Consider the following 22,501-nt stretch of genomic DNA (forward strand, 5'->3'; position numbering starts at 1 on the left):
GGAAGTAGAATTACGTCACGCTAAAATCCGGCTGCCCATATACTAAATTACGGCAACTTCTGGATCGGGTGATTTCAGAAATTATTCATTTTGTGAAATTTCGACCAAGATTGGGTTGTTGAATAGTTTAACAATGAACCCCATTGATCGAACGAGTTGAAAATAGCTGAAATTCCCTCAGCAACGGGGCGTATTCATAATAACAAACGCGCCAGGCCCGGCCGGTTCAGCATCACGCAGGTTCGAATCCCGAAGAATAACGCCTTTGCGCGCGCAGTCAATCCCAGCCGCAGCACTGAAATACGTTTATTTTATAACATTTAATGAAACTGCGGTGAAAGACGCGTTAAAGTCGACGGATTTGCTTAAAATTTCATGGCATCGTGTCGGATCGGCACAGTCTCGAGTGCGAGCACTGAACAGCAACATCGCATTCAGTAAAACCTTAGTCTTCGCCCCTTCTTTTGCCAAATAAGGATTTCGGTACCGCTGGCCACATGTGCACTGCTTATTTTGAACCATAGATTCTCGTACTCAATATTCCGGAGGATAAGAAACAAATGAATATTTATTGCAAGAGAAATCAATTTTTGTACAGACATTTGTATTTCATTTCCTTCCGGCAGAAAATAATTTTCCGATTGATACGTTTCAACGCGTATTCCATTTTTTTCTCTTAGAGAAGGTATAATTAAGAAATGCGTTGTAATTATTGCTCTCCACCCAGCCCTTAACCCTGGCATTAGTTTTCAATTTTCCAAGTTTTAACTTAGAACAGATTAAATTAAATGCTTTGGGCCCTCCACAGTACAATTGCAATATTGGAGTTGATTTTCTTTCCAGTTTCATTGACAACATTTAATGCGTTCGTTACTAAGTTGAGTGTTTTCGTTACACTCTCCGTACATGAATGAAATGAGGTGGTTTTTGAATCGCTGATTTCTTTGACCATATTACATATTACTAGTACACTGCGACGCGAAAAGTTCATCACGCATTTATGCACCACACTGCGGTGTAGACGCACTGAAAGGATTAAATCATATGACACTTGTCCCTAGTACGTACCTGGAACGGGTCATTGTTCAGATCATAAAAACTGAGGAATCCAGAAATGTATTCGCAGTAGAGGAAATTATGCGTTTCATTGATCGTACGTAGACACCAGTACGTGTTGTTGTTCGAATTCGGACAGAAACAAAATGGACCCACTGAAATTCAAATAACAAACATTTTGACAATTGTTATGAAGTAACATTGAATATAGCTACAAAGCAGCGATCTAAGGTATTTGAAGAACCAGGACTGAACAGCTAAATGGAAGCTTAGAATTATCTTCTTTTGAATGAATGTTTCATTTCATTCAAGGGCTAATCTATCGATCAATCAAGAAAGAATTTCAATTTAAAAAAATTTCGGAGCAATTAAAAAAATATCACGTTCATCCCCGTAAAGCACCTCCTAGGACACAAATCAGAAAACGACTCTAAATTTTTGAAGGCCCAGATCGAGAAGCTAGATCAACAATTAGTGATAGAAAATTGTCGACAAATAACAGAGTTACTTGAGATTTTACTGGGGGTGAATTCAAATTCAACTGATGTATTTTTGGGACACTAGTACAATATGCATACGCACATAAATCATTAATTAACAATAAGCTTCTACTAAGCTTCATACATGTATAAAAATTCCCAGGAAAATATCCCCAAGTCACTCTTACATTTATCTGGTACATCACTAGATAAGTCTTCAAGAAAGAGAAGAAATATTACTGAAGATTGATTCAGGATGAGCAACTGAGGTCAAAGAATGCCTTATACATGTGCATAGCTGCATTGTTACGATGTCACAGAAGAAAGTCAGTTGGATTACTGAAGTATAAAGGGACTGACAAGACAGGGTGCTTGACATGGCATAAGCGATGTAGAACCAGCATTATACATCGGTCATCGAAATGGTACCACCCTAGAGACAGGATCCCCGTGACAATGCAACCTTGCACTGGTTCGACTCATATAAGCATACTTATAGCCTAACCGCTATAGGCGTGCTCAATAACTTTATTTTCCCTCAAATGACAACACAATTTTACCAACAAAAGTATATAGAAAAATAGAATACAAAGATACTGTCATAGTGGAATATTTTGGGAATCAACTGAATAATAAAGATGCACTTACAAGTCCAATGCGGAGCCGTTTTCCAATGACTATTGTCCATACGTTGACACTGTAGACCGGGACGGTAACACATCGGATCTTTACGAGGTGTAGCTATATGAAACAAGTGCAACCAATTGATACAATCAGGAAAAAGAAATTTTTAAGATGTTCAAATTTCCAAATGTTAATGAAAATGTCTGGGGCCAAAACTTCCGTGATGCACAAACTTCTATCATAAACTCCACAGGGTTCTTACAGATCAGGAAATCCTAAATTCCCTGAGTCTTGACCAAAAAAATCCCCGATCAAATTATGCATTAAGATAACCGCAGTAGGGGTTGTTATCCGCTGTTTCTTATCAAGAGGTACTTCGTGCCACTCACTAAGAACCCTGAATGCAAACTTACGTTGTCCGGTATGCGGATTTCTTTTGTGGCACTTCTCGATCAGAGGGTTGCATGTTTTTCCTTTGTGTCGACGCCTCTGTCGTTTTTTCTCGTTTTTCCACTGGCGCCGCTGTTTCCGGCGCTGGTGCCGTTCTTCGAGTCGGGCCAGACGCTGTTTTGTTCTAAAAAAATAAATCATATAATAAAGTTGCATTATGACAGTATCTAGAATGGTACAAATTGAATAGTCCGTTCCAATTGAGAACGGACCAGGCCTTCACACTAGCGGAAAGTCTGTTCACAGTGACCAAAAAGAAATTTGATGTATGAATAGAAGAAACTTTGCTTTAAATGCATGTCAATGAGTGTTGCTTGCAGCTAGCTGGACCAGTGATTACTGCTGATTTAACAAAAACTAAATTTCTTAAAATGGGCTTGCTGACAATCTTGAAATTTGCGACTTTAATAGATTTTTTTATTGGTCCAATATCTTAATAGTCACAATCTATAATTCCTGGAAGTTTCATGTTTGTAGCCAAAATAGTCAAGGCTCTAGTAGGACAGAAAACACAAGGTTCAGAGGAATTCATGAAACTAGAGGCCCAAGGGACACTACGGCCAGCCTCTCGGCTTTTAATAGATTATGGCAAATGATGCAATCTATGGGTTAGATTTGTCAAAATACACTCCTGCTCTACGGAAACGTCCTGTGAGGTCAAGGGTAACAGCTTTAGCTTAGTGGGTTCATTTGTCACTTAGTAAGCGTAAATCTATTCAAATGTTAAAAATGCGATTTACACACGGGCAGTTTGGTGGGGGCGTTTACCATGGAGTTTCCTTCATCTCCAAAGAACAGGTGGGGGCGTAAACAGTAGGGGGGGGGGGGCGCTTGCCCGGGAGAAGACGGTACATTATGAAATGATCATATCGGTACTTTATATATTTGTTTCTACCTATAGTTCTGTTATCTTGGGCCTCCGTGGGAAGAAGAAATGTTCAGTACGTGATTAAGGACCCCAGTATCCTCGGGCACAGGTCAAGTCGGTCCCGAGATCCCATATGGTCTCAATGGGCACAGGTGATCACACCACATAATAGGCCATTTAAAAATGCACCTTCTCAATTCACGTACAATGAACTAATAAGTCAGAAGTTCTATGTTTAAAAATCACCCATGGTTTCCACGGGCTATCCACTGGAATTTATGAATATATATGTCAATGTATGCAGCAGACTGCCATTTATACCAGAGTTGATTGCCTCAGATAATCGTGTGCCCTGGACTCTGTTTACGTGAAGACGATTGCCTCAGATAATTACGTGCCCCGTCTGGCGATATATGACACATTTTTTTACTCCTATTCATCGTGATGATAACCCATCTCCGCACCGTCTGCCCCGGAATTCGTGTACCTCGGATTGAGAATCCATTAGACATCAAGTGGAAGCATTAGAAGCATAAGAGGCAAGTAGAGTGTATTGCATATATGCTATATACGTGAATTCAAAGTTTACAATGGTTAGCGTCGCGTAGATTATTCAGCTCAATCATGAGAAAAGAAAAATTCAAAAGTGCATGCCATAAAATTACAATATTGATATATCAATGACTAAGGTCAAATTGGGTGCAGCTTTCATATTGGAATCCATGACATGCCGTTTTGAATTTGAGAATACTCACAAAATTTGTGACCTAAACTATTGTGAACTAAGCCGGGGCTGAGTTTCATCTGTTTTGAGGTACCGGCACCACTACTGTGGCAAGCAAGGATCCACCAGGTGTCGCTAGTGGCTATTCGATTGCTCGCTTCAATTTCTTCTACATTTCAATTAGATGTGAATCAACTGTTCTGATTAGTAAATCAATTCACAGTGAAATCATTACCAAACACTGGGCAAGAAAGTCAATCTTACATCTTTTCGATGACTTCAATAATATTCATATTCAGGAGCCTAAAAATCCAATTGTTTCGACAGTGACATGAATTTGAAGTTCCCAAGTATTTCACGGGGCGATTTTTCAATTTTTCTAAATGGAAATAAACATATACTAATGTACCATCATACTACAGGCGGCAACATTTTAGCGCTGACTGGTTGATAAAGGCGATTTCAAATTTGATGAAACATTGATGAAGAAAGTTTCCTTCAGGCAAGCAACTGACATCTCAGAAGCTCCATAGTGTAAAATGAATTTCTCAAATATTTCCCATATTACAGCAAAATCTCCCGAATGTCCAAATATTTCCAAACAGGGAAATATGATTTTGGAAATTACCAAATTTTTTTGCGATTTCTTAGCAGGAACTTGGTTTAAAATTCATAAAAAATGAACATATTTTTGCTACATATAACCAAGTGCATTGTCACGCCATCTAGTGTGTACATCCAGTACCTCATTGAAAAGTTAACCCATTAGCACTCAGGAATTTCACTGTGCAGTCTATTACTCCTCAGAAAATTCAAGGTAAAGTCCACATTCATCATGATACAGAATAGCTAATTTCCAGTTGATATTGATTAACAAGTTTGTGTTATTTCGTTGCAATAAGTCAAGGCTTCAGGGATGAAAACAGAGGCGTTTAAAAAACGCGGAAAAATTTGAAACAAAGTATTAGAGGCTAACTAACAGCCGTGAGCACCGAAGGTGCAAGCCACTAGAAGGGGGTTTGGGGAACCTCCCCCAGGAAAATTTTGAAATTTCAAGGAGTTTTTGGCGCATCTGAGGCCCATTTTCCAATGACAAAATAAGACTGCTGCCACGCGTTTGATCTTTCGTTGTTTATGTCTTGAGTACATGAAACGGATGGCTCCGACGATATCCAAATCACTAGAACATGTTCATATCTAAATGAACTTGTCAATAAATAAGAGTCGCAAGAGGAGCCCCTATCTACAACTTTCCAATCTATATCTCAAGTCAAGCGTATTGCACCTGAATTAAAACAATGACTACTTTTATTGAGCACGTAGGCTATGCTTTGTTGGATGAATTGAAGCGCGCAACCGCAGATTCTAAATATAGATTTCCCGCGCAGCGCTATTGCATGTATATTATTGATCTGCACAGTGGTTCTAGACAACAGCAGTGTTTCGCGACGATGTTGTAAAAAAAGATTTCAGAGATCGTAGCACCGGTTTTATGAGACGCTTTTACGGTCTGTTCTTTAAGTACGCTACGATCTAACATCAACTTTTCCCAAAGACCCTACCCCCCCTATCATTTTCTCAACGGATCTACATCGATCTCAAGAATGATAAAAATGGACCTCCAACCGTCGAAATCCGCGGAAGATTTTCATCCCTGAGTCTTTCATGCGATACAAGATTTGATTAGGTGGACCACCAAAATCATGACCTTTTGCTGCTGGGACTAAAGTCCTATGCGGCCTTAAAAGAGTTAGGTGGAATTGGGCGGCTTGAGTGCTAATGGGTTAAGGCAAAGCGATGAAAAGCAGTTGGATTTTGCTGCTGCTGCTACGTATGAAGTGATCAAGACAAACCTAAGAAACGGCGTAATCTGATTCCGTTCTAACAATTTGTTCATTCGCATCGTTAACTTGTGGTGTCGTCGCAGCCAACTGTACAAAAACATGCGTTTTATTATGGCAATCAAACACCAGGGGTTGCTGTCACTCAAAAATTGGATGTAGTTAACTGGCAAACAAATACCATAGTTACGTATAATGCATTTTCGATAATCACTTGGGCATCTATCCATTAGATAACTTGTTAGCAAGTGCAGTTCCTTTACTGCTCAGAAAACCCAATTTTGCTGCTTTATCAGTGTTAATTCATGGTCAGTTGGTCAAAAGGGGATTAAGTTAACTGATGGATAAAAGTCACAATTGAAATTGCATTCTTACCATGATGTTTGTCCAACTTGTAACTCTAACCAAAGTTTGAGTGACCCAGACCAGACTACCTGATATCTCTATATAAATTGTAGTAGTTTCACCAAAAAATGAGAGTAATTCGACATTGAAAAAGTGGTTTCATCATAAAAATGAACTAGAAATAATTCTGATTTTGAGTATTTTGATAATTTTGGGAGTAGTTGAGCTCTTAAATAGAGTAGAAGCTAGCAGTCAAATAAAACGTCCCAATTCCTGTAAAACTGAAGATGAACCAAGAAGTCCCGCAATAACATATTATACGATAAAACTTATCATAACGATACCACAACGCTTCAGCTGTGTCTCCAGTACACCTTGTTGTTTTTATTGCTAGTTCTGTTTATTTCAACGCATCATACACACGATTGGAACGCGTTCTAAAACCATAACAATGATGTACGGTAGCGTTAAATTTCATTCCAAAAAATTTTCCGTTTTAAACGTAAACGAAACAGAAAATAATTCTAAGCTGTACCCGTAGATTCTGTTAAATGTCCTGTAAGTTTACATTTTTTACTTCTGTTTTTGGACAATCCACCTGATGATGGCTGTTACATGGATGAAAACGGCCCATATTGAAAAAGTCGGAAAATATTTTCAAAAGAAAAGAATTTTTTTGGGAACAAAAATCAGTAACTTTTAGCCAAACTAGGGGTCCAGGGATACCATGCCCACTTGGGAAGTGGTTTCAAATGCGCAACAATCTAACAATTTCAATATTCAATGCCCCCTGGTGACCATTTACAAAAAGCAATGACCTTGAAACTCACCACAATCATAGTACATGTCAGCAGCTACGATTTTGTAATTTATTGTGATAACAAAATATGCCTCGTTACCAATTTAATATGGAAATACTAAGTCATTCTACTATTCAACGCCCCCTGGTGACCTTATTCAAAACCCAATGACCTCGAAACTCACCACAATCATAGAAAATGTCATGAACTACAACTTTGCAATTGATCATGGTAACAAAATATGCCTAGGTACCAATAAAATAAGGAAATACTTCATAAGTTATTCTACTATTCAACGCCCTGTCATGAGCTACAACTTTCCAATTGATTGTGGTTACAAAGTATGCATAGGTACGAATATAATAAAGAAATGCTAAGATATTGTATTATTCAACGCCCCCTGGTGGCCATATACGAAATCCAATTACCTTGAAACTCACCACAATCATAGAACAGGTTATGAGCTACAACTTTCTATTCGATTGTGGTAGCAAAATACGCTTAGGTATCAATATAATGTGGAAAAAACTTTTTCCCACTTACGAATGAGTACTGGTGACACCAAGATGGCCGCCAATTGCGTCATAATTGGCTGATGAAAAATACCTGTCTCAGGTATAAAACATCCCTTTCCAAAGAATACCCATCACAAATTGTAATGAGAAATGGCAAACCAGTAGGAAGCTACAGGACTCAGAATTGGGGCCAAAATTAACATTTTTGGGCACTAAAAAGGTCATAGGACGGCCATCTTGAGTCCGACCGACCCAATTTTTGTTATGTTGATGGGCCCTGGGGGGATTCACATATATCCGAAAGATCAAGGTAATTGATCGAAGCGTCTTCAAAATTTCCCTCAAAAAGTTCAAAAATGTGTAAAAAGTGCTGATTTTGGCGAACAACAATGGCTGCCAGTCGGCCATCTTGATTCTGACAGGGCCAGTTTTTGGGCTGAAGATGTGTCTTGGGTAGATACATGTGTAACCCAAATATCAAGACGTTACCTTGAAGCGTCTTCAAAACTTCCCAAAATAACTGGATTCCGTCTACGGACGGACGGACGGACGGACGACAAGTGAACGCAATAGCCCGCTGGGACTAAAGTCCCAAGTGGGCTAAAAACTTACTCACTTTTGGTCAAAATGTTAATAGTTTGGGCCTAAATTAGAGCCGCTTCTTGAATGAGACGCCATATTGGTTTCTCCGACTCCACAGTTGTGCTAACAACTGCCAAAAACCGTCTTAAAGAGCACTCCTAACTACGGAGCGCTCCGATGCGACGCCCGCGATTGAGGTGATTAAAGCGATTGAGGTGATTTACACTGTTCTCAGGAATAAAGAAAATGTTAGAAAAGGTCGGAAATCTGTTTATGGTCGGAAGATTTTCATCCCTGCTGTTAGTCAACAGCTGAAACGTGGTTTCTTTCGTATGAAATTCCATTGTAAGATATCTTAATTCATCTAGAGTAGAAGATACTTCCAAGTATTTTGATGTTTTTGGGAGTAGATGACCTCTTAAAAAGAGTAGCAAAAATAATCTCTCAAATATTGGTCTTAGAGGTCTGGAGCTGCAGCCCCTGAGAGGAGGATATAACATATAGCTCTACAGAACCTCTCTCCAATATCACAGAAAAACATACGGAACACTAAATGGAACATACACAAACACATACGTAACACTAAACATTAATAATACCTACCGACGGTTATCTTCCGTAATACGATTATCGATAACGTCGCAATTACAGTTTTCATCTTCGCTAGCCTCTAACAACTTATCCTCATCATCATCATCATCATTATCCGTGCCGCCACCACCACCGGTGACCTCTGGTGGCAACAATTCCAACCCGGTCACCTCAGCTACAATCGTGTTCTTCTGCATGATTTCCGTGTCGGTGATCGCAGTCTCTGCAGAGTTTGCCTCTTCAAATTCCTCGTTACTTTTCTCCTCGCTAAATGGACCATCAGGTATTATTTCAACCGTTGTGTCAGCATCTAAATTAAATAGACGATAAGCATATTGCAATTTGAAACTTGGGGTCCACGGACACTTTTTTGCTTCAGATGTGTTTATGGTAGATACATGTATAAACGAAATATTAAGACAATATATAAAAGCAAGGCAAACACTTCCTAAAATAACAGGATTCTGTCTACATACGAATGACAGATGAAAAGTGAATGCAATAGCCAGCTGGGATGAAACTGTCAAGAGAACAAATCTTTTGATCATCGTTTTTCCTTAACAAAACATCTATACAATCTATGAATCTTCATGTCTTTAAGTATCCCAAGAGTTTTTTCATTCATATTGACTCACTTGAATAATAGCAAGGATGGTGAATACCTCCTACCTTCTTCATCTGTGTTAATCACTGATTCTAGTGGGTTTTTCCGTACTGATGACGGTGGTTCGAGGTGTTGCTTGGGTGAAGCATCACTGGTTGGCATCGCAGTAGGTACTGCAGTAGTAGTAGATTCTCTTATAAACGGACGTTGTCTTTTCAGATGTCGCCGTATGTCCTGATTATGGTAGAAAAATTAAGGGTTGAAAGTGTGCACACAATTGCGTAATGTAAGGTCAAAGATGTGTGCACAATTGTATACTGAAAGTGTGCACATAGTTCCATACTGAAAGTTTGCATACAACTGCATACAAAAAGGTTTGGAAATCTGCACATACCAGGCCTATAGCGTGTGGGGCGAGCGAGTTACAACAAACCATCCAAAATCCCAAAAGGGTCAGCATTTAAAAAATGAATTTTAAGACACTGAATAAAATCCTCTGTACTCCCAGTCCAATAAGTCTATATGTACTTGTGACACTCTGTAGGAAGCCTTGAATTGTGAGTGAATTTGTCGTCACAACGCAACATTTTTACCTTTGAGCGCCGTTTAAAAATGGTCCAACCAAAATGTGTTTTTAAGGAAAATGGACTGCCCATAAAATCAATCATGCTACGGGGCCAGCATAACCACTTTCAGAAAGTGGAAGTCCTCGCTAGATACTTCAATGTTGCTAAACATGTTTCTTACACTTACCTTCAAACTATCGAGACGTTTTTTATATTGTTCGATGATCGCGCTGAGCTCTTGTTTATGAGATTTCCACGAGTCAATGTCGTTATATACGTCCTCTTGACAGACAACTGAATTGTTTGCTGTTACCTGACATTTTTTCAATATATGAGCATCATCTGCAAAAATGCCAAAGCAAAAATGATTTTATCAGCTTTTAGTGATATATCAAAATTTCAGGATGAAAAGAACACACTTTGTACGGTTTTAATTGACAGGAACAGGCTTATTTTCAACCCTTAGGCCTAACTTGCGACTGTAGTCAACACATTGGGGAACTACCGTAGGCGACTGTTGTCGACAGCCCGACCTATCTCGCATTTAAAGTTTGTTTTTAAGTCACAAGCGCCTCGAAGCGCGTTGAGCCCTAGTTCTTAACGCACCCAAACTGCTGATACTCGAGAATCCAAACCCGGAAGTAATTTCACATTCTGATACATGTATTTTAAAGAATTTTGACCTAAAAAATGCCCCGTAAATTTGATATTTTGATGAAGATTAAAACATTTAGACTGTAATAAGAAGCATAATAAAGGTTTTAACGATGGATAAAGTAATTTACGGTGTCTTTATTTATGAATATCGACAATGTAACACGAAATTGTGAGTATTCTGACTTTCTAGGGTCTTTTTGCGCTGGACACCCAAAAATGACCCCACCCAGTGGACCCCCCTCTTTCAAAAATCGGAACTTCAATCTTTCAGCACCATTCCATGGCTGTGACAATAAACCACCGCTTCGTGAAGTATCAATGCCCTTTATATAATAGTTTGGAAGTTTTGAGGATTAAATGAGGTTATTTCATTCAGATGCAAATCATCTGGCACATACAGAACATTTAAGCTGCCAGCAGTTAAGGTTAAAGTATGTATGGCTTACACCTTTAAAGCATCATCCTCCCCACTCCTCCCTCTCTTAGCTCATTATAGCCAAGCTTTGTTCTCCTTTTTTGGAAATTGTTGTTGCCAATTAACCCACTGAGATGCAAGAAAATCCACTCAGAAGATGTAGGTTGCACCAACAGCTCCAGTGATCATTGCTAGGCTTTAATACCATTCTGAATTCATTTTGGTTCAAAAGCCTATCTGTCCCAACATCTTCCGGAGTTGAGAGATAATCTTTCAGGAAATTAATTGATGAAAACTTACCTCTGGAATAAAGAGCGCGATCAGCATCGTGAAGTGTGACTCCCCACGACCCTGTGTTCACCGTCCATGGTAGCGACCTCTTCTGACGCATTGTTCGGCTGCTATCTGTATCAAGACTTGTTGTCGAGTCGAAACGTTTTCCCTTAACACTACTGGAACCTGATCGAAATTCAGTAATGTCTTATTTAGATTTGGACTTTGTTTTCAATGCTTAAACTATTAACTATCATGTCAGTTCCAAAGTAGCAACACAGTTTGAATTGTCACTTATCAGTATTCAGTTAATGACTGGTTTTTAGTTTATACTTTTAATACATGTAATCATTCTAAGATAATACAGGTTTAATACAGATCTAGCAGGCCTAAATTTCCCATATATTTCTTCAATATTTCTAGGATATCTTTATGATAATTTTGGGATATTTCTTTTATATTTCTTTGATGTTTTCAGGTTATGCCTATGATATTTCTATCATATTTATGAGATATTTTAAGAATAATACAACTCTTCTTGTATTCAGGATATTTCTCAAGAGTTTTTCTAATGTTTCCAGAATATTCTAGGATAGTTTTCTTACCGAATTGTAGATGTCCTTTACGCAGACGTCGTTTTGATCGTCTGGTCGACACGCCGTTCTTCCTGCAACGACATCGACGATTCACCCCGCTACCAATAGGGGGCAGTGATGTATCTGTGGCAGTGAATCGATTATTGCGACACTTAGCGATGTACAAATGACCGTCTTTATCCTCGTTGCAAAACCATTTCTATAGATGTAAAATTATTCTACCTGATTAAAACAAAAAAGCCAAACACCGTATTGAATTCATTCAAGAGGAATGAAACTAATCATTTATAACGGCTCTGCTCTCTATAAAACCCCATCAGACTCAGAGCCCGTGCTGTAAAGATAATACGAAATCCCTACAAACTAAGAATCTACGGTACTAAAGAGTCTAAAGTTTTCCTTTGAGCTAGTAGTTAATTCGATATTTAAGCGAACAGTCATCTTCAGGAATACTGATGTTATAACACAATTACTATTGCAACCATATGCATAATTGATAACCACATCTAAAAGGTTTTTTGACGCCTTATAAAACGTTACCATTATGAAACCTAAACAATGTTAACCATTCAGCGTCATTTTACAAACGACAACCGTAAATCGATGTGCAAAAGGTCACAGGTCTATGTGTACACATACGAGCTATTTGGCAAAATATTATTGCGGAGATGTAGAATGGCTTTCTGTGATTATATAATGACCTCTATTTGAACATCAAAATGTTATATTGCATTGAATATCACGAGAAGACATATTGTAATAGCAAAGGATGTATGATTATATCAGAAACGGCAGGCATATACAGAAATAAGTAAATCGGATTATTCGGTTAAATGGCGGATGTATACACGATTTGGAAGTCTGATATAAAAGTCAGACCCTGACATGGGGATGCTGGTGGAATGACAAAGCTATCTACGATCTGTGTAGGGCCGGCGTGAATTTCATCGGCGGCTACAAGCGGTCAATATAAATACGTGTAAACATATAATTTCAATATTCAAATGTTTTGGAGAATATGTTCGATATTAGGGGTATGCAGTTTTCAGGAGATTAGCAATTTATAATAGCATAGCTGTCATATACGGCTCCGCGTCCACTGATGGCATGTGTATTAGGTGACAATTCAATTCAATTCTTTATTGATCCTTATTACATTGAAATTTCGGGATAAAATTCCCAAATTCAATAAAGTTACAAATTTTAAAATAAGACAAGAGGCCCATGGGTCTTGAAGCATTGGTAGATTATACTGGGTATTAAGTGGTTATAATGTTTTACATCTGCCGGCAAATCTTCTATGACGATGTTGATTGGGAGGACCACAGACTTAAAGGTCTATTTGTCTAGTACGATTTTATTCCTGAAAATGAATTTATTTTCTTCCGAACGATTTAGCCTAGGCTATTTGTACTGTTAAACCTCATTAATGCGATTCTGTTAAAAAGACGAAACTAGTTTATTCTGATGTTTTCCATCATGTCCCAGCCAAGATATTTATATCAATCAAGATTTGGATACAAAAACCCATTTTTACGCATGAACTGTTAGGCCCCACTGAATAATGAAAACAAAAACAGAACTATTTTTCTGAATGCAATTGCAAGACCCTCTGATCTTAGAGCTCCAAGCTCTGATGCATGTACGCATGCAAAACGTCGCAGAGAGCGATGCCGGCGTTGGTGTCACTGAGGCCGGGTGATGATTGTTTGTTTGTCTTTTTGTTTGTTTGGCTTTACGTACGTCGTTTGGATCTTGGTTTCCCAAGACTATTCCTATTGGATTGTTCATTTAACTTCACGACGGTACGGCCTTTGAAGTGTTGCCCGAACACTGTTCGCAGCCAGCAGGACTCGAACCCACTTGTCACTCAGCATTGATAGTGGATTCAACAGCATCACGCCTTTCTCACTGAGCTACCGAGCTCGATTCAATTCCAACTAGGGGTCCAGGGACACCATGCCCACTTGGGAAGTGGTTTCAAATGCTCAACAATCTAACAATTTCAATATTCAACGCCCTCTGGTGACCATATACAAAAACCAATGACCTTGAAACTCAATACAATCGTAAAACATGTCAGCAGCTACGATTTTGTAATTGATTGTGATAACAAAAAATGCCTCGTTACCAATTTAATATGGAAATACTAAGTTATTCTACTATTCAACGCCCCCTGGTGACCATATTCAAAACCCAATGACCTCGAAACTCACCACAATCATAGAACATGTCATGAACTACAACTTTGCAATAGATCATGGTAACAAAATATGCCTAGGTACCAATGTAATAAGGAAATACCAGGTTATTCTACTATTCAACGCCCCCTGGTGACCATATAGAATAACTAATTTCCTTAAAACTCACCGCAATCATAGATGATGTCATGAGCTACAACTTTGCATTTGATTGCGGTAACAAAATATGTATTGGTACAAATATAATATAGAAATACTAAGATATTGTATTATTCAACGCCCCCTGGTGGCCATATACAAAAACCAATGAACTTGAAACTCACCACAATCATAGTACACGTTATACGCTACAACTTTCTAATTCATTGTTGTAACAAAATATGCTTAGGTATCAATATAATGTCGAAAAACTTTTTCCCACCTAAGAATGAATACTAATGACACCAAGATGGCTGCCAATTGCGTCATAATTGGCGGATCAAAAATACCTGTCTCAGGTATAAAACATCCCTTTACAAAGAATACCCATCACAAATTGCAATGAAAAATGGCAAGCCAGTAGGAAGCTACAAGACCTAGAATTCTGGCCAAAATTGACATTTTTGGGCACTAAATAGGTCATAGGACGGCCATCTTGAGTCAGATGGACCCAAATTTTCTTATGCTGATGGGCCCTTGGTAGATTCAAATAAAATCGAAACATCAAGGTAATTGATCAAAGCGTCTTCAAAATTTCCCTCGTAAACCTCGAAAATGTGTAGAAAGTGCTGATTTTGGCGAACAACAATGGCTGCCAGTCGGCCATCTTGATTCTGACAGGGCCAGTTTTTGGGCCAGTTACCTTGAAGCGTCTTCAAAACTTCCCAAAATAACTGGATTTCGTCTACGGACGGACGACGGACGAAAAGTGAACGCAATAGCCCGCTGGGACTAAAGTCCCAAGTGGGCTAAAAAACTACAGCAGCGGCAAATAACCATCGCAATATTGCAATTTACGACAAACAACGCGTAAATTCAATCACTGCAGTTTAACGCATCGAAAAGATAATAAAAGGTATTTTTTCCCGGCGCGCATTACAAAGCCGAGTGCGTAAGAGGGTGCTACCGCCTTATGAGTGCGCAGCAGGCGGGTAGGGTGTCCTAAAGTGAAAACTTATATTAGAATATAGCCGAATCGAATTTTACAATGTCAGTCAACTGATTGATGATACGACATGGTTGTTCTCGGCGTACTTAACAATGATATTTTCCTCCAATAAACAACTCTGGTAAAATTGAATAAAATGATCTATCTTTATTGGTGATATCGTATCATGGTGGTAGCCTACCGTTTACCGTTTGATGTTTCGTGTCATCATGAAATGGTTTTAACTTTAGTAAAGGCGTTCCCGCCCGATCACATACGGGTTTCAGTCACGAGTAGGCTGCCATTCCACTGCTCTAGAAATACGTATTCTGACGCTGAAAATGAATCCCAAATAATCCCATGGATACTGAAAGTTGGAATAACCGTGATATCCAAACGCTGTGATATTTATAAACCGGAGGTACATAATTTTATGTTTTTCAATTCAGAAGAGGCTGTTCCCCATTCTTTACTGCCAATATCAATGCAGACATATCGCTACGCGATTGTTTAACCCGCTCTCATCTACCAGATAATGAACGAGAAAAATGCGATCGAATAATTTTTTGGACCATTAAATCAGAAATCTGGCGACGCTATGTTGTGGGGAATAATTGAAACATTTTTTTTAGTCATTTTCAGCTGTTTCTAATGTTTTACGTGAACAGAGTGACAATTTGAAGTTACTATGAAAATGAGAAGAGTCGGCGCTATTTTTTCGTACTACTATTTTCGATCAATTTTACTAGCATTGGCATGATGTCATAGACGTCAACCAATGCTAAAAATACAAAATACAAGACACACGAGTAATTCATACAGAATAACATAAATAAGTTATTTAAATCACAATGTCTACTTCAACCCAGACTCAAGTCTAGGATATCGAGTGACAACCAAACCGGGCCTCGGGGACCGGGCCGGCTGGCTACACGATATGCTCAAAGTCATGATGAAGCAGGCATCAGAAGAGCTCTTTCTTCAACCATGAAGGCAATGAAGTTGTAGACCAGCTTAGAGGCAAAAGTGAATCGAAGTCGGTCGCAAGTTGACAATTTTTTTTTTTAATTAGACCAGTCGAAGACCTGTATCATCTACCCAATCGCCAAACCTCATAACTCCCCAAATTTCTTAAAACTTCGATTTCAAATATGCAATTCCACATTAGCTTATCCCAGAAATTCTACATTTTTTTCGCAGGCGTCAAATAATTTATTAAAATTAATTTTCTTGTTAAGGTTTCCATAACTTCTGTAACTTTCAAGACTTAACTTCATACACTTAAAAGAGATATTTCACACTTTCTCAAGGTATACCGGTATTGCTACTTTAGTTGAATTCAACACTATTAATGTGTTAAGTGATACATATTTTTTTAGGAACATTTTTTGAATGACATTTGCATAATTTAAGTTAAACATACCTAATTTCTCATTTCTACAGAACTTAAAAGTTGATCCGGCCGGCCGCCTATATACCCTGTACATTAAAATTTATAATTCTCCCTATTAACTCATAAATAACAATTTTAATACTGTTATCAGCAGAATTCATGGCAGCCACCATATTTTATATGAGAGCCACCATATTTTACCTCAGAAGTGGTGCCTGGCCCATCACACACATGAGTGTAGAAACATTCATCAAAGATCTCAGTAAAAAACTCCTGCTAGGCTGCCAGTGGGGTCTCAGCATTTATTTATCCGCCCACTGTGTGAAGCACATCAAGATGATTGTTGATGCAGCATTATGCTGCATTTTAGAACTGTTGCTGGACTTCAAATGATGAATACAGCAATAACACGTATCTGAGAGGGCCGGACTACATCACAGCTGATAGCCCAGGTTGCACATAACGTTTTCACAACGTTATGCATGTCAGCCTGAAGTTGTTGATTTAACGTTAGCAGCAAAACGTCTTAACGTTTTATCGACGTAACATATTATAGGAATTAAAACATTTATGAATTCAGTGATTTAAGAGAAATTTATCTCGTCAATTATTAATTTCTAATTACTGAATCGGAAAATTGTAGGAAAATATTGAAATATTATTCTGTAAAACTGGCATTCGAAACGCATCATCGTGAATTTTACTTTCAACAGCAACAGCTACTGAGTAGTGCGAAATAGTGTTGACCGCGCATCTCTTTGTCTGGATACAATCAGCGTTATTACAAAAGCGAGTTTTCAAGAAGTTTTCACGTTCAAGATCCTATTGTGTTAGGCCTATCATCGTCGACGAACTTCATATTCTTTTGAGGTATTGTGTGTTCATTCACATATTGTTATTAACTGGGCCTTACGGTAATATCTACGCTCATAACCGACCGACCGACCGCCCGCACAATTCAATTCAATTTCTTCTTTATTGTAACTTTGATGTTTCACATAATCATTTTCCCAATGTTATTGTAAAATACGAAACGAGTATGTCCATTCTCTAATTTTACCCTTGAGCCTGGTGAGCATGAAGCCCAGAGTTTATGCTAAAACGAACAACTACTAATGAACAATTGTTTTTATTTTACAGAAAGCAGCCCTAGCACCAGTCGAAACTGCTGATGAATTTTGATGCCGCCATTTTATGTACTTATTTGTTTAATTAAAGTATTTAATATTTGAAATTTTTCCGTTTTGAAGAGCTTTTTGGTCTTTTTCTGACGTTGGTACTATGTTGAGAAATCGTTATTTATTAACGTTAGCCGAATGTTGGGAGAAAACATTGTGCCAACCAAAATACGACTGAACAGAATAACGTTGTCCTGACGTTGTCGCAACATTGTTTGACAACGTTGTTTGACAACGTTGTTTGACAACGTTGGAATGTTGAAAATATAACTTTGTCTCAGTGTTTATACGTGATTGTGCAACCTACGAGAAAGCATCTCCTACATGGGGAAATTGGTGGCAGCCAGGAACTCTACTAACGCCATCTGGTACAATGCGTGCACAATTATCAAGTAGCGAAAGGGTTAACTGATTAAAAATTCAATGCAGTTTAAAAAGTATCCGGCTGATTAGGGGGAACAAGGTATCAAATTTCTGAAACCTTAACCATGTTATCATCTTGCGATGGCAGTATGAAATGTACAGGGTTCGCATTGCTTTGGATATTGGTGAACATTATGTATATTGCTATAAAGGATACAAACCTGGCCTATTTTACACGGTAGCTGATAGTCTGGTTTTAAACATTGCTCTTTGATACGAAGCTCTTTCGGTGACAGTAGATTATTCTTCGCAGCCTCGACGCGTTCGCGCCACATTATTTTCTTGAACGTTATTTTTCTGGAATGAAATTGAAGCAAGAATGGCACATTTTTCGATTTCTTTACCAGCCATATAAACAGTTTAAAACTATTACTGGTATCTATAAACAAGTGACTGTCTATAATTCAAATGATGAAAAAACCATAATTACGAAGCAGAGATTAAGACTCAATTTTATGAGTTATGTTCAATTTCAAAACTATGAGTAGAGATGTTTAGACACACTGCAATTCTATGAGCCATTTTCTTGAGGAGTAATGACGTTATGAATCAATTCTATCAGCCAAAAACTTAGTGAGTAGTGATTGTAGTGTTTGTAGTTATTATTCGGTTTCTGTCTGTAGTTAGCATAGCGGAAAATGGGCTGACTTGTGTCACTGAGAAATGCTTGGTTGAATTAACTTATAGTTATTTCTAAACCTGTCTTTATCAATAGATTTGGCCAACTCAGGATACTACAGTGATGTTTCGACTCAATTCTGAGCTATTCTCCTGATAATGGACCATAGAATTAAGTCTAAACGTCACTACTCTCTTAGTTTTGAAGTATTATCATTTCAGCTGAACCTACCCTCTCTCTATCAGGAATGTGTCCCTCCATGCTTTCTTTCTGCTGATTAAGCCTTTGTAATTACTGCAATGTGAATTAACATTAGAACATCATAACAGAAGGATACATAGCTAGGTTAATTCAACAGTCCGTTCTAACATCTGAATGAAAAGGGCCAATCATCAAAGATAGGGGGTAGTGACCGAATGGGGTACAAAGAACCCCCACGGACTAACGTTCCTGAATACATTTGTATGCATTCCGGAAAATCCAAAACTTGATGAATCATCATCAGAGAAACAGTAATGAAAACCATAATAATATTGTATCATTACTAGGGTCTTTTGCTTACTTTCATCATTAGGCATGATTTTTTTAATGCTGTAACCGTTACATTAATGTTTATACACATTGATAATTATTACGCGTTATCTAAGGGGTTCTGTGTTAGATGATGTGCACTATCAATATTGGGAATTCAAAATAACAATCACATTTGTCAATTTTGGCATTCATTTTGTAATCAAACATATTTCATGACTCTCATTTTCTATGTGATAAATTTCCACCTCTTTTTGATAACTATTTTTTGAGAGTATTTGTGCTACATCATCAATATATCGGGGCTAGACTGGTTGCCGGTCAATTCAATTCAATTATTGGTACACTCAAACTCAAAGTAACTTTATATATCCTAAATATTATTTGATTTATATATAATTCATTGTTGAAAATATAATACAATATATGCGTTAGTTTTCTTCAAGGCATCCATGTGTGGATTGAGACGCTAGCACTGTAGGCACGTGCTATCATCGTGAAAATTTTATGCCCTCTTAAGTATTTGTTCCTGGAAATATACTTTCAAATTAGTTTTTTTGTCCATAAGTTTTATTTTGATGATGATATTTAGATTTGTCTCAAAACTTAAGTTCTCGAAATTTAGATTCATAAATCAAAGATATTAACAATTGCCGGAATGTTCAAGATCTTCTAAACCAAGATTTCATCAGTCCATCTCGTATTTACTTGTTCGGATCTTTAGCATATTCCAGTAAAGGAAGAATTGATCGACCATCCATGTGCTCAGGTACTGGTACTCCTGCTATATCCAGTAGCGTTGGTGCTACGTCAAGATTTATCACTATATTCGGAATTCTAAAAGCAAAGAAAGCACGAATAAACGTAACAAGGCATGTGTTCTTCCGAAATGTAGTTCCAAAAAAAAAACAAATGAATAACTAAATCAACAAATAAGCAATGCATTTCGATAAAATTCAATAGGGTTAGAGATTTTATTATGCATTGAATGTGTTGAAAGTTCCGAAGAGAAACTTAAGTGAAATTCCTTAAGTAAATAATCCAGTAAACAACAGGCTTGAGGGAAACACAACAACAGAAGACAGAAACACGTTTCCCAGCGATTCTACGTGTTGTGTGAGTTTAGTTGAAATGAGAAAACTGGTGATGAAACATGTTTGATTCCATGTTTCTATGTTTCCTTGTATCGTGGTCTTTAACACGCCTATTTCAAAAGTTAAATTCATCCTTGAAATATAAATCCACAGTATTTTCACAGACACTTCCGTCAGGCGCGTCTAGTGATTCTATCGTTATACTGACTTACCGAATTCCGTGGGGAATTCCCGGACCGCGGATGAGAAATGGCACACGTACATCGAACTCGTACGGCATTGCTTTACCCTTCAACAATCCGAACTGTCCGAGATGGTAACCGTGATCAGACGTGTAGATTATATATGTGTTGCGCAATTCACCGAGATTCTTCAATTCGTAATAAACCTACAGTAGAATGGAACAATAAACAGTAAACCCTCTCTAAAACAAACACAATTGATCGACAAAAACTGCCGGGGGCCAGTCGCAATGAGAGCATAGATTAAAGACCAGCTCAAGATGAACTTACACCCATAGCTACTCTACCAACTTAAAACCAGTCTCAGCTCACTTTGATACTACAACCAGTCAAACAGCTAAAGACTAGTCTAAACTCACTTAGGCCAATGACCATGCAGTCCATGGGGTACAAGCTTCACATCCATGATTCAAGACAAGTGTTTTGAAGCTGTTCACAGACTGAACCTTAAAGGCTGGCTTATGTCAACAAGCAACGCGACGCCTACCGACGCAACTGGGTTTATCGCCGATTAGCTGCAACTAGCGGCCTACGAGAGGCCGCCAGGCTTGCGACGGCAACACGACGCCTACCGACTCGTCGCAAGCCGTATCCGGCTAGTTGCCCATGTTCTACTCCGGCCTACGGTAGGCAGACAGTTGCTTTCGATCGCAACCGACATAAGCTGATCTGCGACGCGACGGAACTCAACTATAGAACCAGTCCAAGGGTATCCAAAATTCCCTCATTTTTCCCTGATTTTCCCTCACCCTTGACCAAAGCTCCCTGATTAGATAACCTAGTTCTCAGTGGGGGCTAGCACTTTTGCCTCTCCAATGATTCTAGTCCCAAGGAAATTTTTGTGAATCTGAGTAAAAAACTTTCAAAATACCTCACAAATCTTACGAATGACCGCCCTCCCCAATATAAGCTGGCTGGCTGGTTAGCAAATGTTACCTTTTCGACGGCATCATCGACCGATTGTAGAGTTTGTAAACGTTTTGTTTGTAAAATATCTGTAAACGCGATTTCTATCGGCTGCATTTTACCCATCTGCTGTAACAACCATTGTTTGTCGGGGTTAGGCGCATAGTTCCAACTTACTGTTCTAAAATAACAATAGTAATATTAATGATAGCAACAATAATATACATTTATAGATCACATTACACTAACTCTTAGGCCAGTTTACAATCATAGATTATTCCATTAAATTCGTCCCGCATGTGATGAAGATCTACACATTTTTTGCAGAAATACAGAATATTGTAAAATAAAACGCCGTTAAAAAGTAACTTTTGACCTTAAAGGCTAAGGCTCCATGGGGCTATCACATTATCATCGATATATCGTTTCATATTTTCATTTTGCAGGTACCTGTGAGCGGAATTATTCTTAAACATGTGTTGATACTGCGGCGCACTATCTTCAGGGCCGTGTGGAGCTGGCGTCGACAAAACCATCGCTACTGGCCTAAAAATAAAGAGCAAAAGTTGTTGGCACATTTCCTACCTCCCCGTGGTCATATGGTGCTGCCCCCAGTTGCTATGAGGCATCTTGTAGTTGATAATGGTCCTCTAATACCTCGTCGGCCATTGTCTTTAACAAGTGCATAGATTATGTGCTCAGCGGTATCCGACATGAAAACGGTATCAAAATATTTTGACAAGACCCCCTTCTTGAAATGCATCTTCACATGAATTTTCACAGATATTTTGAAACCTTTTCA

General features: G+C 38.4%; 1 protein-coding gene across 11 annotated transcripts in view; it reads right to left on the reverse strand.

Annotated features, from left to right (window-relative positions):
* Positions 1-22,501, reverse strand: part of LOC141909598 (extracellular sulfatase Sulf-2-like) — a 60,142-nt gene that overhangs the window by 14,938 nt on the left and 22,703 nt on the right. For 10 of the 11 annotated variants that reach the window (XR_012619761.1, XM_074800089.1, XM_074800087.1 and 7 more), the window contains 15 exons: positions 22,150-22,245; positions 21,730-21,880; positions 20,764-20,939; positions 20,166-20,294; positions 19,158-19,220; positions 18,469-18,604; positions 11,996-12,185; positions 11,418-11,576; positions 10,233-10,387; positions 9,545-9,713; positions 8,888-9,185; positions 6,055-6,132; positions 2,573-2,733; positions 2,184-2,276; positions 1,069-1,211 (listed from right to left, as the gene is read on the reverse strand). Coding sequence is in view for 10 of the 11 variants with exons in the window: in XM_074800089.1 (XP_074656190.1) it covers positions 1,069-1,211; positions 2,184-2,276; positions 2,573-2,733; positions 6,055-6,132; positions 8,888-9,185; positions 9,545-9,713; positions 10,233-10,387; positions 11,418-11,576; positions 11,996-12,185; positions 18,469-18,604; positions 19,158-19,220; positions 20,166-20,294; positions 20,764-20,939; positions 21,730-21,880; positions 22,150-22,245 (2,197 nt within the window). In the remaining variant the exon portion in view is untranslated. The remainder of the gene's footprint in view (positions 1-1,068; positions 1,212-2,183; positions 2,277-2,572; positions 2,734-6,054; positions 6,133-8,887; positions 9,186-9,544; positions 9,714-10,232; positions 10,388-11,417; positions 11,577-11,995; positions 12,186-18,468; positions 18,605-19,157; positions 19,221-20,165; positions 20,295-20,763; positions 20,940-21,729; positions 21,881-22,149; positions 22,246-22,501) is intronic. The other variant, XM_074800088.1, reaches the window with a different exon arrangement.

The sequence above is a fragment of the Tubulanus polymorphus genome, chromosome 8 (genome assembly GCF_964204645.1).
Source record: "Tubulanus polymorphus chromosome 8, tnTubPoly1.2, whole genome shotgun sequence".
Lineage (NCBI taxonomy): Eukaryota > Metazoa > Nemertea > Palaeonemertea > Tubulaniformes > Tubulanidae > Tubulanus > Tubulanus polymorphus.